Below are 18,714 nucleotides of genomic sequence, written 5' to 3' on the forward strand. Positions count from 1 at the left end.
AACATTGAAATATTTGTGATTGTATTACCTTTTAGATTACACGAGTCACAATAATTGTCGCATTGTTGCACTTTGTGGAATGTGATCGCTGCCATTGAACTTTTTTTCAACAGGTATCAAAGAAACGAGAGATGACAACGCATTGTGGATGTTGAAGAGAAAGATTTGTAGCATTGGTGAAGACACCTCGTACTTCCGTGATAAAACGCATGTCTCGAAAATTGAAAAGTCAACGATGTTGAGAAATAGTATGAATCAACATCGTGAATTGAACGAACAGTGTGCGACTGCTTCTGGACCACGACACGTGTGTCTTTATTGTGGAAAAAAATACAAATGGTTGGATAAGTTGAGGAGGTATCAAAGAGTCGACTGTGGCAATAAGGAGAGAAAATTTCCTTGTCATTTATGTGACAGAAAGTTCAAGTACCGTTATGAACTGCGAAATCACGTTAATGCTTATCACCGTCTATGAATCTGCAATGTGTTAAGTTTCTGTTTTTGCATTCGCGTCTTTTCCATCGAGCGATTTGGCTGTCAGTCAGATGTTGTACGGACATTTTATATTTTCAATAATATTTCTGTTTCCACGTTATATAGTAAAGTTAACACATAATTACATGATTATATGTGTAACAATAATTTTCAAGTGTCAGAAGATTGTATGCACCATTTATTGATATTATTATGTAATTTTCTTAGTTCTTTATAAAAATTCTTTGTATAGTTACATTGGATAAAGTTCGTCGAATCAGTCTTAATCGGACTTTAATAACTTAATGAGCGCTAAATAGTTGTAAATTGTGAATTCAAAAATTGATTCGTTTGCAAGAGATTAAACGTGCGTATATTTGACGTATTTTAAGCTTTGCACTATAATGGAATCATATTAATAATCGATGTCTATACGAAAACACAATTGAAAGTAGAAGTAGCAATTTAAAAAAAAAAAGAAACATCACTTTATCGAATGTAACAAGAGTAAGAAATGAATCCACGCATTCTGTATTTCTTCCTAAAACGAAAATGTTTCAATCGTGATTCTACGAATTAGGTTTGTTAATCGTAAACCACGATAAAATTAGTTTTTAGAACTATTTTCTTTGTTTCTGTCTATTTTTCATTTCAGTTTAGTTCGCTTCACAAGTTATTGTACGTATGTACAATTTATTGGATTTTATTTTCATTTAATAAAGTTGTTTCAATATTTTATCTTTATGTTATTACACCTGTTGAGTGCTTCATTTAGCAGAGAATTTTTTAAACGGTATTTTAGTAAACCGACTGTAAAATTGATCAAAGAATAAAGTATTATGTGTTCACTTGTTGGATTTACACCACGCGTATCGATCATTCGATGCTTCCGTAACGTTTATAGTATTGAGTCGAGAGTTGGCTGTATTTTAAAAGGTTCGAATTACGCTTCTAAAGTCCTTTCGCTATTATTCGCTTTCGTATAACAATTCAGAAATGCTTTTTAAACAATTTATCTGTTTCTTGAATTTCAGATGGCTGCTTCTCGTTACATCTACCATACAGTTTGTCATCGGGACTTCAACCTTACATGCCCGGCATGAATTTACCGCAAGATGAAATGAAATATTTGCGCAACGACGGCAACTCGATGAATATTTGTTTCGGTTGTGGCAAGAGGTACAAGTGGAGAGACAGTTTGTTAAGGCATCAAAGAGTCGAATGTGGTAACAAAGAGAAAAAGTTCTGTTGCAAATTGTGCCCGAAAAAGTTTTATCACCAGTACAAGTTAAATGAACATTATCAGGGACGACACAAACTACCGAAGCATCGTTATGATTGAAGTCATCATTAAACTTATGAACTTCAGTGATCTTTGTTTGACGAATGATTTTTAGAATATTTTTATATTAATTTTTTGAAAGGTAAACCAGATGTTCCTCGTGGAAATACTCAATGCGCTCAGAATGTTAATGTAATAAGACTGCCTTAGGATATGTTTGTTAATATTATTTATGACGTTTGACAAGTCTCTTTCGTTGCCGATTTCTTTTTTTCGGCAAATACGGATCGATTAAATTTTCCACCAATGTTTGGAAATTCCTGCGAAGCTTATAATCGATTTATATTTATAAGCGTGTAAGTAAATACTACGTAACGCTAAATTCCGATACCTGATCGTATAAATACTAGGAAATCAATATAAGAATTAATAAATATTGAAAATCACAACTATCATTATTTTTTTTTTTTTTTGTTGATAATATCAGTATCATTTTAATTTAATTGCAACATTCTAATAAATTGCAAGTTATTGTCTTATTGATCTATTGTTATCAATCTGCTTGCTAAACATTGTATCTGAATCAGCATCGCTCTCCATTTTTGGAAATAAACTGAATTGAAAACAGAAGATAGAAAAATCTCGATCGAGTTTTTAAATGTTGCAACGAAAGTGTGGCTGCTTATGTGAAAACTTAACATGCTACTTAACATCAAGCCTTGTTTGTAATGAACCAACCTAAACCTCGTACATGTATCAATACTTACAATTGGAAAAATCAATTTCATCTTCATTATTCATTTTATGAAAACAGGTTTCACATTTTCTTAATAATCTGTGACGTACAAAAATGGGAATAAATATAACGAAGTCTTGAAAATAAGCCGCGTTTAATGATATTTGGACACTGAACCAAATGTGTTCAAATGATTTTCATGTCTCGTTGAATCTCCATGTCTGAATAGCACTGCGATCGCAATGCGATTTATATACAAAAATTGTAAGTGGGAAAGAGAGGTTTAGAGCTCGTGACTTAAAACTGATAATCGTTCTCACATAACCGGTGGTTGATCAAACGTGTCTCGATTCATGCTCTGTGTACATCCGCCTTTTCTTGTCGCTTTGTTTGAACAACTAGCGAGATAATCATTGGTCATTGATGCGAGTTGTCGGAAGCGAATGAGAGACAATGTACAACGATACTGATCTTATTATCTATTTTCTAGAACGGAAGTACTCGCCAAATAAAGGGATCGAATGGTATTATCAATACCAAAGCTTGTATCTTCAATTGATGGCGGAAAATCAAGTGGCAGAGAAGGCAGTTTCCGAGACTAGCGATTGTTCGGGCAAGGTACAGCATTCTGGGAATTGTCTAAACGACTTCATTGCCTCAATGAAGATGCCGAAGAATGGATATGACAAACCATCGGTGATGGGAGATCGTGCGAATGGGAGTGTCCGCGAGTCTTTGATTTACTCTTGTTCACGTTGTGGAAACGCTTATACAAGATCTCACTCATTGAACAGACATATCAAATTCGAATGTGGTGTCGAGCCGCAATTCGAATGTCCCATATGTCACAAGAAATCGAAGCATAAACACAACTTGGTTTTACATATGAAAACTCACAATAAATCTTAAGTACTATGATCAGTCAACATAAATATTAACGAAAGTTTTAAACGCCAATGATCTCTGAAATTATTTGCTGTTATATTCGTTGCCATTTATTTTGTTTTTTTTCCTTTTTTGTTTTAATTCGATAAAAATTAAAATTGTAGTGAAGAAGGTACATATGTGACAAAGTAAAGAGAACGTAAGATAGATGAAATATAGGTAAAATTTATGAAAATTAAATTAATAAATTCTTATTGTACATGTATATACAAAAATGTATATAGAAATAATAGAAGGGAAAAAGTTCGTCTGAGTATACGTGTATAGAAAAAAGGCTCGCCTATGCGTGGATATCAACGAATACTCATAATTGTATAATAACGAAAATAAATATTTTACATTTACGAAAAGTTACAATACTTATAAAAGCATTATGTATCTTCCTGTATTACCAACTATCGTATCATTAAAACGAATAGGAATTATAAGGATATATGAAGACCATTCTGTTATAAATATTCATTTTATAAATATTTTTAATTGTATTGTTGGGAAACCATCTTGAGAACCAATATATTCCATGATCAAATTCTTTCTCTATAAAGATATTAATAATTGCATGCCAGAGGTGTCTTGTGATTTGTCAGATAGATTATTCATAGTGAACGTAATTCTGCACGAGCGTGCGATCTCGGCACAATTCTCGAAATTTGACGTTTATCGAGAGGAAAAGAAAAAAAACATATTTGTTTTGCAATAGCATGGCTCGATGTAAGATTCTCGAACTTATTATGATCCTTTCCCACTATTAACACTTACGCTCCGGGGCGATCTGCACGCTACGCTTCTACTGGTGCCGCCTGGGCGAATCCGTCGAGTTTTACCAAATATGTAAACACGAACGTGTATATACCTCGTCCTAGCGTTTATGGATAGAAACAAGAGCGTGCAGGTGTTAATATTATCTTACCGTAAAATGCTTGTTCTTCGCTTGCACCGCAAATGCAAGACAATTGTTTCATCGTGTGTTTAAAAAAATGTTGCAGTTTGGAACATGCTGAAGGATTTGGAAGATGGGCCACCATTTTTATGCCCAAAATGCGGTCGTACTTATTCCCACAAATGCAACTTAACCAGGCATTTACGACTAGAATGCGGCGTTGGGCCAAGATTTCAATGTGCCTGGTGTAAGAAGCGGTTCAAGCATCGACATCACTTGCGGGACCATCAGAGGATCCACCTTTATTCGAATTGCACGTTTGAATTACGAAATTAAAATACTCCCTTCCCTCTGTTCCCTTTTTATCTATGTACAATCTTTGATTATTTTTATATTTTACGTAGTAATTTGAATATTCAATTATTTATTTATTTATTTATTTATTTATTTATTTATTGTTTGTATTGTTCGTTAAATTGTTTATTTATTAACTAGTCAAAAGAAGACACATTGTCGCAATGTGTTTATCCCCATAATTTGTTTATTCCCACAATTTAAATATTTTTCTAAGAAATGACATGTATAATCATTTCTCGTTGTGAACGTAGTACAGAATTCGCATATTTAGATTACGCGAGATACTATTATTTTATAAGTCTCTTTTTTATAATACTATTTTCGAATTGCTTACAATCAGAGATGGTCAACTACCGGCCCGCGATTCCCTGCCCCTACTTTCTTGATCGCGAGCGCTATTTCCCCCATTGCATCGATCTCTTTACTTGCTTGGTAAAGAAATCAACAGACTGACAGAATGAGGCTCATATTCACGGCGAGAAAATTTCAATAGTGGTGGAGGAGATAGCACTAGCGATCAAGAAAGTAGGGGTTCGCGGACCGGTACTTAACCATCTCCAGCTTACAATATCAATATTCTAGAAAGAAAGAACAGTTTTGTAAAAAATTATAAAACACATGGGGCATTTAATGAGAACAAAAAAAAGAAAAAGAAATTGTAAAGCGAATAGATGTCTGTCGGTATGATTCGAGAATTAAATATCAAATTCATTTCTTCAAATGATATGATAATGCTATTTTAAAGAGTGTTCACTATGAGAATATATTATTTTTTATGCGTACCGTGTATATAAGTACCTAAAAAACTAACTAACTAACAATGACTTCGAATTAGCAAGTAACCAAATTGTCGGGTTGGTATCTAAGAAATTCAAAGTTATTTATTCAAAGTTAGAGTACTTTTCCGTTTGTGATCGGTGTGATTGTCCAGTCTGTGCCAAAAGAGAGATATCAATATATTGTATATCTACTAGCATGTAAGTCATAACTGTACACTATAGACAGGATAGATATATTTATTTGCATAGAGAGAGACTGGAACAGTATACAAGAAAAGCCACTTGGCCCTAAACAAATCCGTCTCAAGTTTTTATAATTCGGTGCTTCTTGCGAATTAGCTTAAAAATCATCGAACTATACAAATGGATAGGTGTTTTGAAAACCAATTGCAAATACCTCGTAACCGTGCCAAAGATATGTCCTAGTTTTTATGTTTTACAAAAGATCCACGCACTGAAAATGGTATGTCTGCTGTCATTGAACGTATCGTTGACCACTTCGTAGCCATGGACGTATCTCGTGATACGATATCACTCGTATGATGTCAGGGACGAGTTATTTCGCGACACAATTCTGTTCGTAGACGAGATATCTCTTTGTTAAGACGAGAGTTCTGCTTTAAAAAAAAGAAATTCAATTCGTGAAATTTTACAGTTAAGGGTAGCCTCGAAACTAATTTTTAAAATTCTCGGAACTCGAATTTAAAACGTTGTGAGGTTTCGAAACTCCCAAAACTTAAAGTGCAGATTTTATTTTGTAAAAGGAATTTCTTCTTTTAAAAATTTGAGTTAATACTTTTATATAAATTTTTATTGGCTACAGCCAAACAGAAACATAACAATATAAATAAAAAAACAGTATAAATAAAAACAAATAACAATGTAAATAAAAAAAAAGCAGACAAAAATATCTAAAATAATCCAGATTATAATTAAGAACACTCTTTCTAGATTTAATCTACTTTTTTTTATCGATTATAGTGCCGAATGTACTGAAAAGTCTTTCAGAGTATACCGTTGATGGGTGATATAATAAAATTTCTTTTTTGATTTGGATATTTTATGTTATCATTCTAAAATTACGATCGATTATAGAAAATGGAAAGAAAAGTTTGTTTGACTATCATAGATGAATTCAATACATTTCATTTGATGGAAATACAAGAACTAGCCGCAAAATTGAACTTGATCTTGAATTTCAAGGTCAAAAACATCAAGACTTCTTTTTGCATTGTATTTTACTTATTTTACTCAAGGTAAAACTTTTCCGAGAAACCATAGATTGCAAGAAACTTTTTGGCCATTTTTCAAGGGAACTGTTAGGTTACGACCTATAGTTCACGGGAAAAGTTTTATCTTCGTAATGAATAGAATACAATAAAAAAAAAAATATTGATTTTGAAATTCAAGGTCATCAAATCGAAGGTGTAGAATTCATCTACGATAGCCAAACTTTTTTTCCACCCTGTACATCTAGTTATATTCTTGAAAATAAAAATCAATCATTAAAAGTTCGCGAAGTATCTTATACCGAATATTCGAAATACATATGAATCAAAGATTCTTTATTCACGCTGCAAATGATTCTTTGTTCATTGATTTTATACTTCTTCTTGTCTGATTTTCGAAAGTTTCGAATCACGAAAAGAATACAAGAATGTTTCGAATTCTTGAAACTTGAAACTTTCTTGGACTTCGAGGTTTCGACGTTTCGAGTAACTTATTTTCGATATAAAATGGATATAAAATGAAAGATATGTCATTTTTAGGAACAATTTATTCATTTTCTTTTTCTTTTTTATAATATAAAAGAGCAACATATAATGATACAAGATAATTTGTAACAAAAAATAACTAATTTTTTTACATAAATTGTGTCTTAATTGTATCTATTAAATGATATACAGTGATTTTCTTTTGAATCTCGTTCTATTAAAAGAATACGCCAGATATCTCGTCCATAATGCTGCACGAACAATATTGTGTGGCCATATAACTCATTTATGGCATTGTGTGAATATGAGATATCTTCTTTGTTCGTGATTACGAAGCATCAAGATGATCTGATAATCGAAGATGTATTTTAATTCGTGAAAAAGAAGATTTTACAGAATAACGATATTGTAATCCAATATACATAAGTCTTTCCTATGGAAATGATAGTGAAATATAGTTAAATATCATTTAATGCGCATTCTTGAACGATAGCGCTCAAGAAAAACAAGCTCGTAACAGTTTAATGATTAAATGTTGAAAACGTTATTTAAAATAACAGATCATACGAAACGTATTTACTAATAAACGCTTCTCTTATAATATGCGTACGAAAGAAAGAAAACTATAACTATTTTATTGTAATATTAAATTTGCTTACTTTTCGAGTACTTTGTAAGAAAATGCAACTTGTCTCAGAGCTTCCGAAAGTCTAGTCGCGACGATGCTAACACTGCAAGTACAAGATGACACAATGTAAGTATACACTCCCAGTTAAAAAGATAGCATCTTTAATTTCTTCGAAAGATATATATATATATAATTTTATATTTGTAACGAATAACACTGTTAAATTACGAACTCAGAATTATTGAAAAGAATAGTTATAGTGTTTCATGCATAACAAGGAAAAATTATTCTATACCTAGTACAAAATGATAGTAATGAATATTGTTGAATGGATTTAAGAATAATATGTATAATTTTCTATTTTCATTATACAATCAGATAATTTTTTTTAACTTAAATTATTTCATTCCTGTACAATAATATGTTTTAATGTGTATTATCGTGTTGTTTTCCATTTTTATGTATCTATACGTAAAATGTATAATTTTAAAACAAAATAATTTATAATTTTAAATATATAATTTATAATTTTGAATTTATAACTTGAATGAGTTGTAAAAATCTTCAATTATGTTAATGTTCCAAGAACGGCAAAGTAGAACAATATGTAAAATGTAATATATACATTATCCTGCTGAAGTGAAATGAAATTTAAGTTTTGAAATTTAGAGATTTAGATTCAAGATATATGTATATTCAGAGATGAAATCTAAATAGAAATCTTCTGCATAGTTGTTCATTTACTCTCTCATTAAATTTAAATGCTTAGCACTATTCATTTTCCCGCCAATTTGTAATTTATCTTACCAAAGTAACCGATAGCGACCCAAATCATTAAATTGTCGCCGACCATTTGTTATCGAATTTGGAAATATTGGAAATATTCTGGGCCATCAAGATTGAATTTCTTCTCATTCAGTATTTCTTCCAATGAACTTGTTATTTCAATCTCTTAATATTTTCATATGACTATAGCATACAGCAGACTCAAAACAATTGCAGCTTGCATAATTTGCTTCGTTGTAAACCAAGACTTGGAAGCAATATGGTAAATAGCTCGTTTATCTCGATGAAATAATGATGATTTTCAATATTTTTTAATGAATCGTGTGTTACCTGACGACTTTTATTCATTATTTTTGATATTTTTAATATGATAAATGTTGTTCCTTTAGTTGAGAATCTATTTTATTCATTCAATATTTTTGCGCGTACCATTCTTAAAAATCTATGTAACATAGCACTTCATTGAAATACTGAACAGTTAAACATATAGAAAAAGTATCATTTCGCTGTTACTATAAAACTTTTCCTTCTTGTACAAAAGCTTTATGGTATTGTAACTTATTTTCAGTGATCGGTGTATTCTGAGTTCGTAATCTAACAATATTATATTTCATTATAAACATAAAATTTTATATGCGTTACTGAGAAATTAAAAATAGCATAGGTGTGCTCTCTTTTTGACTAGGAACGTACTTTCGTTAAAGTTTTCGAGGACGATACTTAAATAAATTTCAAAGAGTTAATAAAAAAAACAGCGTATTTTTTATGATAGTATTGTTATCATAGTGTCGACGATTATGTTAAAACTAAGAATAAGTCAGGTTTTACAGTTCCTTTATTGTCCGAAGCACGAACGCGACGTACTTACAGTTAAGAAAAGAAGAATTTATGAAATGTTAGAATAAAGACAATGTTTTTGTTTTTTATAGAGAAAACGAAAGCAACATAGTTATTGGTTATGACGTATACTTATAGTTTCTTTCAATTATTCAATAATAGCGTTAAGCAAACGAACTGCGTTTATTTAAACCAAAAAACCTGTACCTTTGCAAATAAAATAAATTTACTTTTTACAAAAATGACAGTTCATAATCATTCTTAATTTCTGCACATATCTCATCCGTAGTTCCTAATATATCTTTGGAATGATTCGTCATTATTGATTTATCAGATTAAGTTAAACTGCTAACAAATTTATAAACTTTTAATTATACGTATACAATATCTGGATCGATCCTATTTTTAGTATTCCATTTCATATTTTGACGAAGTTTCTGAAAACTTATCACCTCTTATTTGAGTAAAATATGTTCATTTTGTATGGAAACAGCGTTTGCCTGAAGAAGAATTTTTGACAACTCAAAAAATAAAAAATACTAAAAATTGCAAAATTTTAGAAAAATTTTTTTGTTTGTTTGGATCAAATTTTGAAAACTGATTTGTTTTAAATGAAAGAATGTTTATGAGAAGAATTTTTAGCGATTGAAGAGTTAGAATTGGATTTTGCAGAAACAAAAGTACGATTGTACCAATGTTGGTTCATCCTTTCAACAGCCGGTTTAAACTACTTCAAATTTAAGCTAAACTAATAATGTATTTTGTAAAATTTTGAATCTTAACTTTTGAATTGTTAAAAGTCTTTCTTGTAGATATTATTTTTAACTAAAAGAAACTTATTTTCAAAATATCATTCAGATCAGAACATAGAAGTTTTCAGAATTACAGAAAGTAGCAATAAAGTGACAATATAAAATTTTAAGTTTTAAAATTACCAAAAATCCTTGTCATTATTTTTACGTAAAGTTATTTTCAAAATTCCAGTCGAATCAGAAATGACAAATTTTCATTATTGTATACAAATACTGCTCATATTTTCGTTATTGTATCACTTTTTAACTTGATAAAATTAAAAATTATATAAACATTGCCAAAAATGAAAAAAAAAGTTTTTTTTTTTATATTCATACAGTATTTTATATAGAAAGCTTTCACGATAAGTTATCATCATTTTTACTGCGAACATAATTATCAATACCTTACAGAGTAACGAATGATACAATACCGACTGCAGATATATGCATGCGATACCAACTGATAATAAAGTATCAATAGAAAACAATTAAATGCGATTAAATACAATTTACCAGCGAAATTCATTTTTCTAGTTTAAACGCGCGATATAGTCGTATGTTATCGCATATTGATTAATCGATTAAAAAATAATCGAAAATTGAGTAGACTTGATTTTACAATTCAATGTATACTGCACAATTTTTTGAGACGCAATTCTTTGCGTCACAATGTATTTAACAATTATTATCGGCTTGTTAGACGTCACTTTGTTATTAAGATAAAATTATGTTCCGAAGTTTACGAGCACCAACGTATAGCAGGTAATATTCCATACTGCGCAGGAAATTTTGAAGGATTCAGTAGGCCGAAAGAATAGCAAATTCTCAATTATATCACGAGACAGAAACTGATCGTAATAGGTCAACGTGCACCGCACGTGTACCTATGTATTTGGATACCTACATTTTGGCACGGTGGTATTTGCTACAGCGACCTTGAGAGAGCGGAAGAAAGCGGGATTTTTGCGGGAAGAAGCGAAAATATCGAGGACGGGTCAGGAAGGAAGCTTGGCGCTCATTAAATTGGAACGAATCCTTTTCAGATTGGAGGCATTCCTGCGCGTTGACGTATATATACGTCTGGGGCAATGTATACGTGCGATCCAGCAGGAATTGCCGCCAGAAAATCAATCCGGGACGTCATGCTGTCGTGTGTATCAACATTGGAAAATCAATGGTAACCCGTGACGTAGGAGTCCCGCCTCAGAATGGACCAATAGGATTGCCCGCTGATCCCCACCGTGGCAATCTTTTACACCTACCCGCACGAGCATCGGCGTGCTCATTCCGTAGCAGACTATTGCATCGACCGGACGCGCGTGATCGAGAACTTTGTTGAAAAGGCAGTACATTAAACTACTGTAAAAAAAAAACAAAAAAAAAAAAAATAGAAAAGTACAACAGCCACCCGTGAAAGCACACGACGTGTATGCTGTTTTCCAGTCAACACAGTAGCAACAGCAACTGGGAGGATCGGTTAGCAGCAATACCGGCAGCACAATACCAGTGATAAGTCATTGTTATCGTCGAAGACAGCTAACGTTCTATTCAATTCGAAAAATCCAATCGGAACGAACGTTGCGAATTTCAAATCGGATCAATTCCAAGCAGAGACGTAATTTGGGAAAAAATTGGATTCAGTTCGCGACAAAACGTTTCATCGAGAATAACAAAGCAATTTGCACGCGTAAATTTCTGTTAACTGAAAAAAAAAAAAAAGAAAGAAAACGATCCTACACCGGTGAAGCGAGAGAGCAAAGTGGTTCGACGAAATCTTTTGGAAAAAAACTGTCGACGTTCACAGAGGCCTGGGAGCCGTCCGGTTTGAACTTTCCAGAAAAACAGAGCGACAAAGACAGCGGCTAGGTATAGAGCAAGGTGAGAGAAAAAGAAAGCGACTTGCCGCGGAATAGAGAGAAAAAGTGTGTGCTCGGTCACAAAGTGAGTGCCGGCTATCGAGATGGCGTTTATGATGCCCGTTATGAAAAACGAGTGGGACATTTATAAGACCAACCGCAGTCGGCGATCATCCGAGTGTTCTAACCCTCAGGGCTGTCGCAGTAGAAAGGTGAGTGTTTTATTCGTTCAAGATTCGCGTGAAAGCGAGTTTCTATTAATTATGTATGTTATGCCTTCCAGTAATCCCTTTGCCCGGCGTGTTTTTCATTTTGCAATTCGATCCAACAGAAACAAAACGCGTGTATTCGTCGCTCTCCCAAAAGTAATCTTTGCTAGACAACGATATCTCGTGGAAACGAACTCGATCGATACTCCACGGTTCTTCGATGTGTATTTAGAGAATTCATTTCTTCAAATCGGTCTCTTTCGGACTCTAATGTCATTTTGTCCAATTGCGCTGGCAACTGATTGCGGACCATAACGAGCGACCAAACCGTGTATGCAATTCGCCGCTTTCTTTTTGAATACGTCGGTATATCGCTGGATAGAAATTATTGAGAAGTAATAATAAATTTATTATTTATTTTGCCTAGGTTATACTTAAATATACTTAAAACTGAGAAAATATTGTAATTTTGGGACAAAAAGTTCTCGACGTGCGTGGCACGTCATTCCAGTGCAAGAGGTTATTAGGTGATACAAACTCAATTTCGAATGTTTTCAAGCATGCCATGTACATATGTGTATGTGTATACATGGCATGCTTGAAAACATATATATATATACACACACACGTATATACGTAGAATCGACGACGTAGGTCGGAAATAATTTCACGGTCAAGCGAATCGTCGATTACGCGCGACGAAAGTGATTTGACGACGGATGCGAAAGAGTTGGACGTTTATTGCGGCACAGGCTCCACATACGCGAGGTAACCGCATTGTCGGCAGTCTGGTATTGCTGACGAAGGAAACAGAGCAGAAAACACGTTGCCCACGCGCTTCTTCAGGAGAAAACTTGACGACGCCAGGTTTTTTTCGAGCTGTTGCAGCGACATTCTCAGGCATGCCTCTATGTCGGCGTTCGGTTGCGCAACGTTCATTCTCAATTTCGTAATACATCGCTCGATATGATAATTTCTCCGCAGTATCATTTTGATCGCATGTCGAGTTAACACTTAATCGGCCGGTGTTTAATCGAGAGAATTTTCCTTGATAGCCGGCAATAGTTTGTAAGTTTGCAGAAAGAGGAAGTAAACTATGAATTCTGTTGTAACTTTCGTTAATTTATTAACATTTTTTTTTTTTTATGAAATTTTATACGATTACTCTTCACACTCTTTGATTGAAGATTTTACCTAATTTGAATATTTGTGTATATTTACACTACATATTTAAAATTGCACCAAGTATGAATTTTCTTGGACAATAAATAAATTATGACCAAAAATCACTGAAATTTGAATTGTAACTTTTAATATCACAAACTTATGAGTCCGATAAAATATCTGCGCATATTAGTTGCAATAGATATATTTTTCATTTCCGTCCAAGTTTGATACTTTTCAGAATGAATATTACTTATTTGAAACTTCTTACGTAAAATTTAACGATAGAATGACTACCGGAATGATACTGCTTCGAGAACATACTAGGCAAACAGATTGATTACAGTTTGCTGCATGCATTTTCCATTTACCGAATAAGTTAAAAATAACTTCAATCTACAATAAAGTCTAAACAGGTACCCGGTTAAGTGTTACTATGACGGTGCTATTAGCTATTTACTATGACGGTGCTATTAGCTATACATACCGAATACGTACTTGTTTTGACGATTCAGAGACCGATTGTCATTTTTGTCATTTCACGTTTTTTTCAACATACCGATTAACGATCTATCGAACCAAATCTTCTTGTTGAAACACGCATTCGTTACCGTTTCACTCACGGTGATATCGATGTCGGGCAAAGGATGATCGAGGAACATAAGCATGAAATGTACTGTAAACCACGTTAATTGATAATTACACGTATATCGAGCTTGATCGAGTTTTTTTAATCGAGCTCTTGATACACAATTTCATTTCAACATTGATCTTTAATTTGCCGAACGTTACAGTCAATATTGAAAATGTGAATTTTTTGAATGTTCACTTGTTGAATGCCGATTGATGTAGTAAAGATAAATCGTGTGAAGCTAGGAATCGAGCCGATTGTACCCATGACGGAAAGTTACATAATCCTACGTAACCAAAGGACGTGCATCTGTGGCAAGAAATTCGCTGTGTCCGAGGTTGCGCCGCACGTGCGCACGTGCAGCATCGATTGTCGTGCTAGATTGCAAATCACTGTCCGATTGTAACGTTAGATCAAGATCCATTCAGCTGTGATCGTCAATCCGTCAATCGTTTCCCGTGTTACATCCAGCATCGATGACAGCCCGCACGTGTTGCTTTCACAATTTTAGCTATACAGCATCGAACCTATAACCGGATGATTCTGTGTGAAAAAATGCAACGAAAATAAAAAAATAGAATTTTTTTTATTTAAAGCCTCCTTTTTTTTTTTTTTTTTGATAAAATTAAGTTTGAAGATTTATCAAGTTATCTTTGAATTCGTCTAGTTGTGAACTGGACGAGGAATGACGAAGTCGGTGGAAGGTCGTTTTGCAAAAATAAGTAAAGAATGAAGAATAAAATCTTGTATGGCTTCATTTTCAAGAAAATAGAATTTGTTGTTTAAAAGTTTATAATAAATCCGTGATAAACGACAAAGTAATGATGTAAAACGTAATAAGAGAAATACTTGATAAATTTTCAAATTAAATTTTCTTGAAAACGAAGCATTTTATGAAGAAATTGGACTTCTCCTCCGATTTCGATGTGTCTTTGAATATATTGTGGAAATCAACATTTTAAATAACTTTTTCCTGTACGTATAATCGGTGATTAGACCTACTTTTCAGATATTCGCAAAAAATTGCTGATATTAATATCAGCTGATATTAAATTCTGCCCTTACGTGTGCATCTATGACATAGCTAGCATATCTTTGCCATCGCTCCCTTTATCTTTATATTATATCTTACGAATCGTACAAATAATTGATGAACAATGAAAACTCGTTCACAATTGCATGTGTCATTTGTCCGCGACGTTTGTTCGTTACAAAATAGAGAATGACATTGTTTGCTGAATCTGTTCTGTTTATTTTATGCAACATAGTAATTATTTCACGCCGGCTGCTTCACAATGACCAGATTAGCCTAAATCTAACCTAATACATTGATGATATTCGTTGTTAATTGACTTATAATCTCGCATATGCAGTTGTGCCTGCAGTTTAATCAAACTCACCCAAAGCGTTTCGTTTATATGCACAAAAGATAAGAATTAGATTGGAGTTAAATGGCCTGCAATACTAACACATACATTGCTATGGACGCATAATTCATTGTAGCGCTACCAACGGTTTTTTTGCGAATATCTTGGAAATTAATTGTAAGACTGATCGCCGATTATATGTAAAAAAATGTTGTTCGAAATGTTAAAATTTACAGCATATCGAACAATCATCGAAATTGCAGAGGAAAATAGTTTTTCTATTTCACTAAGAATTGCATTTTACACTTTTAAGCAATTTTGTACATCTGGTCATTATTTATTCTTGACTAATTTAGAATCAGCTAAATTGAAATATTGTTCATAAATTTGCAACTTGATTCTTTTGAAAACGAAATCTTCAATGGAGAAATTTTGTTCTTTCTTTTCGACTAATTTTTTTCGTGTAAAATCGCTTCCCCCTCGTTGTACGTCCAATACTAGGATTAGGAACTTAAATACCGGTATGATTTCTATTGAGTAACGAAATTATACCGAAACCGATATAATATTGAAATGAATCGTTACAGATTAGTACCGAGAATCGGAAATAAATAGTACTATTTCGATATTTCTATAAAAATGATAGCTAATTGAAACTTTCTTTCTGTATAATTAAAAATAATATATATTAATCGTAGGTACATATATAACACTAATAAATTAAAATACATATTTTAATTCACATTTTATCTTCTTGATGATATATACGTGAAATCATGTTTGGTAATTTCACTCTTTGGAAATTTCTCCGGATTTATGCAAAGATGATCATTGAGGATGAAACGAAACGAAAAATGCTAAATTCATTGTAACGAAAAATTAATTGATATTGTCAGAAATACTAAAAATATTTCTTTTCAAAAATAGTCGTTTCTACGCGAGCATATCATGAACCAAGCTATAGAGAACCTCGTGTATTTGATTCCGTGTAACAAATCAATAAATTTCAAAAATTGTCCTCTGTTGCTTTTTTGTTATGTGAATCGCTCAGTACTTGATTTTCTGCTGACGAGATTCTATGTTTCTGTCACCGATTTCGAAAACTGATTTATTTATATTGCACTTCATTTCCAACTTGAACACCACTCTCGCCACAGCGACCTTGTATAGTTGGAAATGTTTGAAATATTCCATCATTTGCGTGGTTGCGGCAACAGTGATGATCGCAGCATTAAACTCATCTTTTCTCATAATTTATAAGCATTGCATAAATTATCTCCAGTTAAACGAGGTCATTAGACATAGAAGAAATTTCAAAAAAATTGTATTGAATAAAAATAGGAAAACCGTTGATAATTATATTATACATACATATATATCGGTTTTGGTATAACTTTGCCAATATAATCAAGATTATGACAGCATGTACAGAATTCAATTGGTTAAAAGTTTTAATGAAGTCAAAAGACAGGAAACATTACCGGTAAATAAAGGTAAATTTACCAGTATTTTTATATAATACCGGTATGACCTTCATATCTATATTTTAGTATTTCGATTTCTATAAGGATTATGAACCAATAACATAAAAAATACCAGTTTAACATTAGTATTATACATTTTGATAAAAGTTTCTAACTGGAACATATATTACCTATTGTATAAGATAATTGGGACGGTAAAAAGAAGGCAATGGAGATAGTTCCCTTGTCAACATGCTGTGTTACACGATTTATTGTTTGTTTATGTGGCACTTTCGAACAATGTCCTTTTATTTAATTTCATACTAAACTTAACCAAAACCTGCATGAGAGTTTTTTCCAGCAACAGTATCTATCTGCACTTATCCGATGCATATATTGTACTTGTCTCAAAATGGAACTCTCGTCCTGGAACTCTGCTTTTGGAACAGCATAAAATCATCAAGAATCATTTTGCATTTTTTCATTGGGAAGTCTAGCTGTTTCGAGAAAATTACTAACTTCTTTATTGCTTTTGTTTCAAAAAATTCTAAATCGTAAAAATACAATGTAGTGTATAAGAATTCTGTAAAACGAACCAAAAGTCGAATCAAAAGATCGAACTAAAATAAAAGTAGTATTAGATTTCGTGCGTGTTTCAAATCCACCATCTCGATCGTTAACACTAGAACTACCAAAGCGATCAAAATGACCAATTTGTCATTTTTTAGAGTAATTTTGCAGATTTACAGTGTTACATTTTTTAGAAATTCGAGTTGTTTTTGCAAAATATATGAATAAAAATTCGTGTTCACTATCGTATTATAAATTCCTTGTATTCTAATTTCTTTGATTCGATTTTTGTACGTTAGTCCTCGGTAGTTCTAGCGTTAATCGTTTGATGATTTTTGTGAATGCTAAATCAGGGAACGATTCGTTTTTGTTCGCAGGTGTCGGAATGTTCAAAATCCGAAGGGCCATCGTTGTCTACTTCGCCTGGATCGGACTTTCTGACGTCGCCGGCTCATCGTTCGGTACCCCTCACCTCTCGACATTTCTCAAGAACATCCTCGAGGGCATCTCAGAACTCATTGCAGAGCCCAAGCAAGAGTACCGGCTCGTCCCCGCCGAAAACCGGCAGTTCTAACTCCTTGAATAAATTCCACAATCGATTAGTGGACAAGCTGAAAAGGTCGATAAAGAAGGCTGACGATACCGCGGAAGATCAACGAAATTTATCGTGAAACAGTCAAGGGGTTTTGGGCCGGCCACCGATTCCCGGCTCAAAACCAATCGAGATCCGACGTACTTCAGCACCCGTTACCACGTCCGCGACGATTTACGAGGGGGTGGCACGATCCTGTCCGGATTCGTCGCCTTCGGCGTGGTGAAGCAAAATAAAAAAAAAAAACAACAATAAAAATGACAACGATAGCAACGGCAACAGGATCGGACAAACGAGATGAAAAAGTTTCCCGCGATTTATTTATTGACGACAAAGATAATGATCGATTGCTGTGTCTAACCATGCTTGGAGACATAACGCTAACGCAAAGGAGCGAAGAAAGTTGCGCGGCCTTCTATTAAAATATCAAGATCGAGGACAGTGTTCCTTTGAAAGAAAAATCGAACTAAGGTTGAACAGAGCACGACCCTACAATTGAAGATGTCGTAATCAATGGCTGACATTCCACCAGCTAAATCTCCGTATCTTTGTAGGTTACAACGCTTTCTTTTTACTTTTTTTTTTTTTTTTTTTTTTTAGAGGAAACGAAAGAAAGCTCGATCGACGATCAACATGCACGCACGCGTAG

The 18,714-nt window shown here is 33.2% G+C and overlaps 3 protein-coding genes and 1 long non-coding RNA gene across 4 annotated transcripts in view; all 4 read left to right on the forward strand.

Annotated features, from left to right (window-relative positions):
- The first annotated feature begins 596 nt into the window (after positions 1–596).
- Positions 597–1,903, forward strand: LOC122529122 (zinc finger protein 331-like). Its single transcript, XM_043654916.1, has 2 exons — positions 597–1,410; positions 1,509–1,903. Exons 1-2 carry the CDS (start codon positions 1,314–1,316, stop codon positions 1,814–1,816), a joined length of 405 nt encoding a protein of 134 aa, XP_043510851.1. The 5' UTR covers positions 597–1,313; the 3' UTR covers positions 1,817–1,903.
- A 118-nt stretch (positions 1,904–2,021) lies between these two features.
- LOC122529121 (zinc finger protein 569-like) lies at positions 2,022–4,402 on the forward strand. Its single transcript, XM_043654915.1, has one exon. It carries the CDS (start codon positions 2,946–2,948, stop codon positions 3,399–3,401), a length of 456 nt encoding a protein of 151 aa, XP_043510850.1. The 5' UTR covers positions 2,022–2,945; the 3' UTR covers positions 3,402–4,402.
- Positions 4,403–11,487: 7,085 nt separating this feature from the next.
- LOC122529102 overlaps positions 11,488–18,714 on the forward strand; it is a 9,481-nt gene continuing 2,254 nt past the window's right edge. The window contains exons 1-2 of the mRNA XM_043654893.1: positions 11,488–12,281; positions 17,851–18,615. Coding sequence (XP_043510828.1) covers positions 12,174–12,281; positions 17,851–18,144 — 402 coding nt within the window. The 5' untranslated portion in view covers positions 11,488–12,173 and the 3' untranslated portion in view covers positions 18,145–18,615. The remainder of the gene's footprint in view (positions 12,282–17,850; positions 18,616–18,714) is intronic.
- LOC122529103 lies at positions 13,701–16,862 on the forward strand. Its single transcript, XR_006306744.1, has 3 exons — positions 13,701–13,872; positions 14,893–14,899; positions 16,853–16,862. It is a non-coding gene; the product is annotated as an uncharacterized LOC122529103 (long non-coding RNA).

The sequence above is a fragment of the Frieseomelitta varia genome, unplaced genomic scaffold, assembly GCF_011392965.1.
Source record: "Frieseomelitta varia isolate USP_RPSP 00005682 unplaced genomic scaffold, Fvar_1.2 scaffold_279, whole genome shotgun sequence".
NCBI classification, from domain to species: Eukaryota; Metazoa; Arthropoda; class Insecta; order Hymenoptera; family Apidae; genus Frieseomelitta; species Frieseomelitta varia.